Raw genomic sequence first — 10,818 nt, forward strand, 5'->3', positions numbered from 1 at the left:
CCCAACCTTGGGAATAACAAAAACCTCCCAAATTTGGACACCATTCCCCCCCTCCCGTGCTCCCAACCTTGGGAATGTTGAAATCCTCCCAAAATCTAATCCAGGATTTGGACACCATTCCTCCCCTTCCCCCATTTTTTCTTCCCATGATCCCAACTTTCGGAAGGTCGAAAACCTCCCAAATCTGGACACAGTTCCTCCCCTTCCTCCCCATTTTTTCTCCCCATGCTCCCAAACTTGGGAATGCTGAAAACCTCCCAAAATCTAATCCAGGATTTGGACACTGCTCCCAACTTTGGGAATGCTGAAAACCTCCCAAATTTTGACACGGTTCCTCCCCTTCCCATGATCCAAATCTTGGGAATGTTGAAAAACTCCCAAACCAAGGATTGTCCAAGGATTTGGACACCATTCCTCCCCTTCCTCCCCATTTTTCCTCCCCAAAATCCCAACCTTGGGAATGCTGAAAACCTCCCAAAATCCAAATCCAGGATTTGGACACCATTCCCCCCCATTTTTTCTTGTCATGATCCCAACCTTGGGAATGCTGAAAACCTCCCAAAATCCAAATCCAGGATTTGGACACCATTCCTCCCCATTTTTTCTCCCCAAGATCCCATCCTTGGGAATGCTGAAAACCTCCCAAATCTGGACACAGTTCCTCCCCTTCCTCCCCATTTCTTCTTCCCATGATCCCAAAATTGGGAATACCAAAAACCTCCCAAATTTGGACACAGTTCCTCCCCTTCCCATGATCCCAACCTTGGGAATACCGAAAATCTCCCAAAATCCAAATTCAGGATTTGGACACTGCTCCCAAATTTGGGAATACTGAAAACCTCCCAAATCTGGACACTGTTCCTCCCCTTCCTCCCCATTTCTTCTCCCCAAGATCCCAACCTTGGGAATGCTGAAAACCTCCCAAAATCCAAATCCAGGATTTGGACACCATTCCCCCCCATTTCTTCTTCCCATGATCCCAAAATTGGGAATGCTGAAAACCTCCCAAATCTAGACATAGGTCCTCCTCCCCTTCCTGTGCTCCCAACCTTGGGAATGCTGAAACTCTCCCAAATTTGGACACAGTTCCTCCCCTTCCCATGATCCCAACCTTGGGAATGCTGAAAACCTCCCAAAATCCAAATCCAGGATTTGGACATCGTTCCCCCCCATTTTTTCTCCCCAAGATCCCATCCTTGGGAATGCTGAAAACCTCCCAAATCTGGACACAGTTCCTCCCCTTCCTCCCCATTTCTTCTTCCCATGATCCCAACCTTGGGAATGCTGAAAACCTCCCAAATCTGGACATCATTCCCCCCCATTTTTTCTCCCCATGATCCCAACCTTGGGAATGCTGAAACTCTCCCAAATTTGAACACCATTTCCCCCCTTCCCGTGCTCCCAACCTCGGGAATGCTGAAAACCTCCCAAAATCCAAATCCAGGATTTGGACACAGCTCCTCCCCTTCCCATGATCCCAACCTTGGGAATGCTGAAAACCTCCCAAAATCCAAATTCGGGATTTGGACACAATTCCTTCCTCCCCGTGCTCCCAACCTTGGGAATGCTGAAAACCTCCCAAAATCCAAATCCAGGATTTGGACACCATTCCCCCCCATTTTTTCTTGTCATGATCCCAACCTTGGGAATGCTGAAAACCTCCCAAAATCCAAATCCAGGATTTAGACACAATTTCTTCCTTCCCATGCTCCCAACCTTGGGAATAACAAAAACCTCCCAAATCTGGACACCATTCCCCCCTTCCCATGCTCCCAACCTTGGGAATGCTGAAAACCTCCCAAACCAAGGATTTTCCAAGGATTTGGACACAGTTCCACCCCTTCCCGTGCTCCCAACCTTGGGAATGCTGAAAACCTCCCAAACCAAGGATTTTCCAAGGATTTGGACACAGTTCCACCCCTTCCCATGCTCCCAACCTTGGGAATGCTGAAAACCTCCCAAAATCCAAATCCAGGATTTGGACACCATTCCCCCCCATTTTTTCTTGTCATGATCCCAACCTTGGGAATGCTGACAACCTCCCAAATCTGGACATCATTCCCCCCCATTTTTTCTCCCCAAGATCCCAACCTTGGGAATGCTGAAACTCTCCCAAATTTGAACACCATTCCCCCCCTTCCCGTGCTCCCAACCTCGGGAATACTGAAAACCTCCCAAAATCCAAATCCAGGATTTGGACACAGCTCCTCCCCTTCCCATGATCCCAACCTTGGGAATGCTGAAAACCTCCCAAAATCCAAATTCGGGATTTGGACACAATTCCTTCCTCCCCGTGCTCCCAACCTTGGCAATACTGAAAACCTCCCAAAATCTAATCCAGGATTTGGACACCATTCCCCCCCATTTTTTCTTGTCATGATCCCAACCTTGGGAATGCTGAAAACCTCCCAAAATCCAAATCCAGGATTTAGACACAATTCCTTCCTTCCCATGCTCCCAACCTTGGGAATACCAAAAACCTCCCAAATCTGGACACCATTCCCCCCTTCCCATGATCCCAACCTTGGGAATGCTGAAAACCTCCCAAACCAAGGATTTTCCAAGGATTTGGACACAGTTCCACCCCTTCCCGTGCTCCCAACCTTGGGAATGCTGGTCCATGGGGCTGGGGGGGGGCCCCATGCCCGCGTGCCCCCCCGGGCGCATGCCCATCCCCTTCATCTGCCCGTAGCGCGGATCCTCCGGCATCCCCTTCTCGTGCATCGCCTCCAGCGGCTGCAGGGGCAAAGCATCCCAGGAAATCAGATTCCAGCAGAGAATTCCTCAAGGAAAATCTGCTCCCACCCCGCAGAATTCCCAGGGAGATGGAGAATCCGTTTTATTATTCCCAGAAATGCCAGATTGCAACTGCTCTGGGGGCAATATATCCAAGAAAATCCAATTTAAACAGAGAATTCCTGCAGGAAATTCTGATCCCAACCCGCAGAATTCCCACGGAGATGGAAAATCCATTTTATTATTCCCAGAAATGCCAAATTCCAGATGCTCTGGGGGGAAAATAGCCAAGAAAATCGGATTTAAACAGAGAATTCCTGCAGGAAATTCTGATCCCAACCCGCAGAATTCCCAGGGAGATGGAAAATCTGTTTTATTATTCCCAGAAATGCCAAATTCCAAATGCTCTGGGGGGAAAATATCCCAGGAAATCAGATTCCAACAGAGAATTCCTGGAAGAAATTTTGCTCTCAACCCACAGAATTCCCAGGGAGATGGAAAATCCCTTTTATTATTGCCAGAAATGCCAAATTCCAGCTGCTCTGGGGGGAAAAATCCCAGGAAATCAGATTTAAACAGAGAATTCCTGGAAGAAATTTTACTCTCAACCCACAGAATTCCCAGGGAGATGGAAAATCCATTTTATTATTCCCAGAAATGCCAAATTCCAGCTGCTCTGGGGGGAAAAAATCCCAGGAAATCAGATTTAAACAGAGAATTCCTGGAAGAAATTTTGCTCTCAACCCACAGAATTCCCAGGGAGATGGAAAATCCCTTTTATTATTACCAGAAATGCCAGATTGCAACTGCTCTGGGGGCAAAATATCCAAGAAAATTGGATTTAAACAGAGAATTCCTGCAGGAAATTTTGCTCCCAACCCACAGAATTCCCAGGGAGATGGAGAATCTGTTTTATTATTACCAGAAATGCCAAATTCCAAATGCTCTGGGGGGAAAATATCCCAGGAAATCAGATTCCAACAGAGAATTCCTCAAGGAAAATCTGATCCCAACCTCCAGAATTCCCAGGGAGATGGAGAATCTGTTTTATTATTCCCAGAAATGCCAGATGGCAACTGCTCTGGGGGCAAAATATCCAAGAAAATCGGATTTAAACAGAGAATTCCTGGAGGAAATTCTGCTCCCAACCCACAGAATTCCCAGGGAGATGGAGAATCCATTTTATTATTCCCAGAAATGCCAGATTGCAACTGCTCTGGGCGCAAAATATCCAAGAAAATCCAATTTAAACAGAGAATTCCTGCAGGAAATTTTGCTCCCACCCCACAGAATTCCCAGGGAGATGGAGAATCTGTTTTATTATTCCCAGAAATGCCAAATTCCAGATGTTCTGGGGGGAAAAAATCCCAGGAAATCAGATTTAAACAGAGAATTCCTGGAGGAAATTCTGATCCCAACCTCCAGAATTTCCAGGGAGATGGAAAATCCGTTTTATTATTCCCAGAAATGCCAGATTGCAACTGCTCTGGGGGCAAAATATCCAAGAAAATTGGATTTAAACAGAGAATTCCTGGAAGAAATTTTGCTCTCAACCCACAGAATTCCCAGGGAGATGGAAAATCCCTTTTATTATTCCCAGAAATGCCAAATTCCAGCTGCTCTGGGGGGAAAAAATCCCAGGAAATCAGATTTAAACAGAGAATTCCTGGAAGAAATTTTGCTCTCAACCCACAGAATTCCCAGGGAGATGGAGAATCTGTTTTATTATTCCCAGAAATGCCAAATTCCAGATGCTCTGGGGGGAAAAAATCTTAGAAAATCGGATTTAAACAGAGAATTCCTGCAGGAAATTCTGATCCCACCCCACAGAATTCCCAGGGAGATGGAAAATCTGTTTTATTATTGCCAGAAATGCCAGATTGCAACTGCTCTGGGGGCAAAATATCCAAGAAAATCGGATTTAAACAGAGAATTCCTGGAGGAAATTCTGCTCCCAACCCACAGAATTCCCAGGGAGATGGAGAATCCCTTTTATTATTCCCAGAAATGCCAAATTCCAGCTGCTGTGGCCTCAAAAATCCTTCCCACAGCACAATTCCTTGGATTTTTAAATTAAAAATCCCATGCATTACAGGAGAGGAAGTTAATGAGTTAATTAATGGGGTGGGATGAGGGATTTGCCCATTCCTGAGGTTTTTCAGTGCATTTTTGGAGGAGAATCTTTCTGGACTCCTTCTCCTTCACCACCTTCACTTCCTCTTCTTCACCTTTCTCTCCTTCTTCTTTTTCATTTTCTTCTTCTTCTTCTTCTCCACCTTCTTCATTTTTTCTTCACCTTCTTCTTCTCCATCTTTTTCTTCTCCTTAATTTTTTTCTTCTTCTCCATCTTCTTCTTCACCTTCTTCTCTTCTTCACCATCTTTTTCTTCTTCTTCTTCTCCACCTTCCTCTTCTTCATCTTCTCCTTCACCTTCTTCTCCATCTTTTTCTTCTTCACCTTCTTCTTCTTTTCCTTCCTCTCCTTCTTCTTCTCCATCTTCTCCTTCATTTTCTTCTTCTCCTTTACCATCTTCTTGTTCACCTTCTTCTCTTCTTCACCGTCTTCTTCTCCTTCTCTGCCTTCCTCTTCTTCATCTTCTCCTTCAGCTTCTTCTCCATCTTTTTCTTCTTCACCTTCTTCTTCTCCTTTCTCTTCATCTTCTTCTTCATTTTCTTCTTCTTTTCCATCTTCTTCTTGTCCTTTTTAATTTTCTTCTTCTCTTCTTCATTTTCTTCTTCTCCATCTTCTTCTTCACCTTCTTTTTCTCCTTCTTCACCTTCTTCTTCTCCATCTTCTTCTTTACCTTCTTCTTCTCCATCTTCTTCTTCACCTTCTTCTTCTCCATCTTCTTCTTCACCTTCTTCTTCTCCATCTTCTTCTTCACCTTCTTCTTCTCCATCTTCTTCTTCACCTTCTTCTTCTCCATCTTCTTCTTCACCTTCTTCTCTTCTTCTCCATCTTTTTCTTCATCTTCTTCTCCACCTTCTTCTCCATCTTTTTCTTCTTCACCTTCTTCCTCCCTTCTTCTTCTCCTTCCTCTCCTTCTTCTTCTCCATCTTCTCTTCTTCACCTTCTTCCTTCTTCTCCACGGCTTTGGGTGACATTTTGTAATTGGACACAAAAATCCACACTGTGGACCTCGAGTGATTCATTACCAGGTTAAAATTGAAAATAATTAAGGTGTCATTCCTTAATTGGATTGTTTAATCTTCGTTGACAGAGGTAGAAAAAAGTAAAAACCGTCAATCTCACCAAACCTGAGGGGCTTTCAGGTCTGGAATTCTGGGATTCCTCACCTTGGATGGTCCCAAAACCATCAAATCCCACCCAAATCCAGGGGTGTTGAGGTCTGGAGTTGTGGGATTCTGGGATTTCGAGGTATGGAATTGTGGGATCTGGAATTGTGGGATTCTGGAACTTTGAGGTCTGGAATTCTGGAATTCCGGGATTCCTTATCTTGGATGGTCCCAAAACCATCAATCCCAAACCCGAGAGTTTTTGAGCTCTGGAATTGTGGGATTCTGGGACTGTGGGATTCTGGAATTCTGAGGTCTGGAGTTGTGGGATTCTGGGATTTCGAGGTCTGGAATTGTAGGATTCTGGAATTTTGAGGTCTGGAGTTGTGGGATTCTAAAATTTCGAGGTCTGGAATTGTGGGATTCTGGGATTGTGGGATTCTGGGATTCTGGAAGTCCGAGGTCTGGAGTTGTGGGTTCTGGAATTCTGAGGTCTGGGATTGTGGGACTCTGGAATTCTGAGGTCTGGAGTTGTGGGATTCTGGAATTTCGAGGTCTGGAATTGTGGCATTCTGGAATTGTAGGATTCTGGCATTCTGGGATTTTGAGGTCTGGAATTGTGGGATTCTGGGACTGTGGGATTGTGGAATTTTGAGGTCTGCAGTTGTGGGATTCTGGAATTGTGGGATTCTGGAATTTTGAGGTCTGGAATTGTGGGATTCTGGAATCCTGAGGTCTGGAGTTGTGGGATTCCGGGATTTCGAGGTCTGGGATTCTGGGATATTGAGGTCTGGAACTGTGGGATTCTGGGATTTGGAGGTCTGGGATTGTGGGATTTGGGGTTCCGGGGTTGCTGACTCACCTTGTGCAGGGGGTGGATGGTGTCTGGCGCGTAGCCCGGGGCCGGCAGCGCGTGGCCGGAGTGGCCGGAGTGGCCGGAGCCGGGGGAGGGGCCGGGGGAGGGGCCCAGCATCGACCCCGGGGAGGGGCCGGGCCCGGGGGAGGGGCCGGGCCGGGGGGTCCCGCCCAGGGGGGGCTCTGGAGTGGCCATCTCACACCAGGAGCTGGGAACGGGCACCTGGAATGAGGAACGGGGATTAATTGTGTGAATAATTAATTGTAAATGATTAATAATTAATTATTAATGATCCTGGGACTGAGGGAGAGCCGGGGGGTCCCGCCCAGGGGGGGCTCTGGAGTGGCCATCTCACACCAGGAGCTGGGGATTGGCACCTGGAATGGGGGATCGGGGTTAATTTTGGGAATAATTAATAATTAACCATTAATAATTGATAATAATTAATAATTTATAATTAATGACTAATAATTCTGGAACTGAGGGAACACCAAGTGGGAAAGTTCCTTCAGAATCCATGGTCAAGGAATGAGCAAGGAACTCTCCACAGTTTGTGCTCCTCAGGCACGAGAAATTAAAATAATAATTAAATAATTTAAATTAAACATTAAAATAAAAGTTAAATAATTAAAATTAAAAATTACTTAATTTTAATTAAATAATTCAAATTTAATTATTTTTAAGAAATTATTATTCCATTCCTCCTCTTTTTCATTTCATTTTTTATTTAATAAAATCTATGTATTTTCATTAAACAATTCAAATTCAATTCTTTGAAATTTTCTCCGTTCCTCCTCTTTATCCTTTAATTTCATTTTTCATTTAACAAAACTTACTTCATTTTAATGAAATAAATAAATTTTAGTTATTCGAAATTTTCTCCATTCCTTCCCTTTTTCATTTATTTTTTCATTTAATAAAAAATATTTCATTTTAATTAAATAATTCAAATTTAATTATTTGAAACTTCCTCCATTCCATCCCCTTTTAAATTTAATTTAATTTAATTTTTGAAAGCACCCACCTAAGGGCATGGTAGTCCTCGATGCCTCGCAGGGACGAGCTCCTAACGCCAGGCTGGGGGGAAAAAATGAGAATTAATTAGGAATTAATTAGGGAGTTTCATTATTCTCTGAGGGGATCCTCTGAGGGGGCTGAGGGGGGATCCTTGAGGGGATCCCATGAGGGGGGATCGATCCTGAGGGGGCTGAGGGGGGATCCCATGAGGGGGGATGAAGGAGGATCCTCTGAGGGGATCAATCCTGAGGGGGGATCGATCTGGAGGGGGGATCAATGATCAATCCTGAGGGGGCTGAGAGAGGTTCTGATGAGGGGGGATCCTCTGAGGGGGGAATCGATCCTGAGGGGGGATCCCATGAGGGGGGATCGATCCTGAGGGGGGATCCCATGAGGGGGGATGAAGGAGGATCCTCTGAGGGGATCCCATGAGGGGGAATCGATCCTGAGGGGGGATCAATGATCAATCATGAGGGGGCTGAGAGAGGTTCTGATATGGGGGGATCCTCTGAGGGGGAATCGATCCTGAGGGGGGATCCCATGAGGGGGGATGATGGAGGATCCTCTGAGGGGATCCCATGAGGGGGGATCCCATGAGGGGGGAAACAATCCTGGAGGGTTGAGGGGGGATCCCATGAGGACGGATTCTCTGAGGGGATCAATCCTGAGGGGGGATCAATGATCAATCCTGAGGGGCTGAAGTGAGGTTCCAATGAGGGGGGATCCTCTGAGGGAGGAACAATCCTGGGGGGCTGAGGGAGGAACCCATGAGAGGGGATCAATCCTGAGGGGGGATCCTCTGAGGGGGGATCAATGATCAATCCTGAGGGGGCTGAGAGAGGTTCTGATATGGGGGGATCCTCTGAGGGGGAAACAATCCTGAGGGGGGATCCCCTGAGGGGGGAATCGATCCTGAAGGGGGATCCCATGAGGGGGGGTGAAGGAGGATCCTCTGAGGGGATCCCGTGAGGGGGGATCCTCTGAAAAGGCTGAGGGGGGATGTTCTGAGGGAATCCTATGAGGGGGGATCGATCATGGGGGGGAATCCCATGAGGGGATCCTCTGAGGGGGGATTCTATGAGGGGAACCTTTGAGGAGGATCCTCTGAGGGGGGATCCTCTGAGGGGGGATCCTCTGGGGGGGGATTCTATGAGGGGAACCTTTGAGGGGGGATCCTCTGAGGGGGGATCCTCTGAGGGGGGATTCTATGAGGGGAACCTTTGAGGGGGGATCCTCTGAGGGGAGACTCTATGAGGGGATCCTCTGAGGGGAACCTGTGAGGCGGGATCCTCTGAGGGTGGATCGTGTGACTGATCCTCCCCCTCTGAGGGGGGATCAATCCTGAGGGGGCTGAGGGAAGATCCTCTGAGGGGAACCTTTCAAGGGGATCCTCTGAGAGAAGATCCTCTGAGGGGGGATTGATCCTGGGGGGTTGAGGGGGGATCCTCTGAGGGGAACCTTTGAGGGGGGATCCTCTGAGGGGGGATCCTATGACTGATCCCCCCCCCCCTCTGAGGGGGGATCGATCCTGAGGGGGCTGAGGGGAACCTTTGAGGGGGGATCCTCTGAGGAGGGATTGATCCTGGGGGGTTGAGGAGGGATCCTCTGAGAGAAGATCCTCTGTGGGGGGATCCTCTGAGGGGAACCTTTGAGGGGGGATCGATCCTGAGATCGACCCTGAGGGGCTGAGGGGATCCTCTGAGGGGAACATTTGAGGGGGATTCTCTGAGGGAGGATTCTATGAGGAGATCCTCTGAGGGGGATCAATCCTGGGGGGTTGAGGGGGAATTCTCTGAGGAGAACCTTTCAGAAGGATCCTCTGAGGGGAACCTCTGAGGGGGATCCTCTGAGGGTGGATCCTATGAGGAGATCCTCTGATGGCGGGGGGGTTGAGGGGGGATCCTCTGAGGGAATCCTCGGAGTGGGGATCGATCTTGACAGGGCTGAGGGTGTCCCGATCTTCTGAGGGGGAGGAGAACCCCAAGGCCCCGCGCTGAGGGCGCCGCCGGTGCCGAACAAAGGGCCCGTGACCCTCGCGGGCCGCCGTATCCTGCCCTCACCCGCCTTTAGCCGGCCTTACCGGAGCCGGAGCCCTTCCCGGAGCCCTTCCCGGGGCTCATCCCGGCCCGATCCCGACGCGATCCCGAGCCCGGTGCCGGCGGGGGGGAACAAAGGAGCCGCCGGAGCCGCCGCCGCCGCCTCAGGGAGCGCCGGGCCCGCGCCTGCGCGTCCCGCCCCACGCCGCCGCCCCGCCCACCGCGCGCGCTCAGCCAATGGCGCGGCGACCCCGCGCCGGCGCGGCCAATGAGAGGCGAGCGGAGGGGAGAGCGCGCGGCGGCCCAGGCCCCGCCCACAGAAGGAACAGCCAATGGGAACGCGGCGAGCTGCCCCCCCACAGTAAGGGGAAGGAGGGTGGAAGAGGCGAGGCCACGCCCACACGCGGTGCGGCAGCCAATGGGAGGCGAGCTCGGCCGATTCCCCCCCCTTCCCCAGCCTAACCGAGCTGTCAGTCACTCGCCGGCTCACCCAATCAGCGCGGAGTTCTCCCGCCGCGGCCAATGAGAAGGCGGGGAACGGAGAGGGGGAGGGAGGCGGGGCTTGGGGGGCGCGCGCGTGCGCGGAGCGCGCGGCACTGCGGCGGGGGGGGAGGGGCGGGGGCGAAGCGGGCTCCGGTGGGGGAGGGGCGGAAAGGGGGGAGGGGATCCCCGGATTTTGGGGGTCCCAGGGATTTTTATTTCTCAGTTTTTATGTATTTACTATTTATTTCTTTTTTTATTATTTATTTTTCACAGTATTTATCCATGTATTTAGTATTTAGTATTTATTTATCTATATATTTAATATTTATTTCTCAGTTTTTTATGTATTTATTATTTATTTCTCACAGTACTTATCTATGTATTTAATATTTATTTATCTACATATTTAATATTTATTTCTCACCTTTTCTATATTTACTATTTATTTCTCACA

At 48.7% G+C, this 10,818-nt stretch overlaps 1 protein-coding gene across 8 annotated transcripts in view; it reads right to left on the minus strand.

Annotated features, from left to right (window-relative positions):
- SMARCA4 (SWI/SNF related, matrix associated, actin dependent regulator of chromatin, subfamily a, member 4) overlaps positions 1-10,086 on the minus strand; it is a 70,838-nt gene extending 60,752 nt beyond the window's left edge. For all 8 annotated transcript variants that reach the window (XM_064402077.1, XM_064402079.1, XM_064402075.1 and 5 more), the window contains exons 1-4: positions 9,926-10,086; positions 7,853-7,905; positions 6,835-7,050; positions 2,604-2,736 (exon numbers count right to left, since the gene is read on the minus strand). In XM_064402077.1, coding sequence (XP_064258147.1) covers positions 2,604-2,736; positions 6,835-7,023 — 322 coding nt within the window. In that variant the 5' untranslated portion in view covers positions 7,024-7,050; positions 7,853-7,905; positions 9,926-10,086. The remainder of the gene's footprint in view (positions 1-2,603; positions 2,737-6,834; positions 7,051-7,852; positions 7,906-9,925) is intronic.
- Positions 10,087-10,818: the final 732 nt, after the last annotated feature.

The sequence above is a fragment of the Passer domesticus genome, chromosome 34 (genome assembly GCF_036417665.1).
Source record: "Passer domesticus isolate bPasDom1 chromosome 34, bPasDom1.hap1, whole genome shotgun sequence".
In the NCBI taxonomy this organism is placed as follows: Eukaryota; Metazoa; Chordata; class Aves; order Passeriformes; family Passeridae; genus Passer; species Passer domesticus.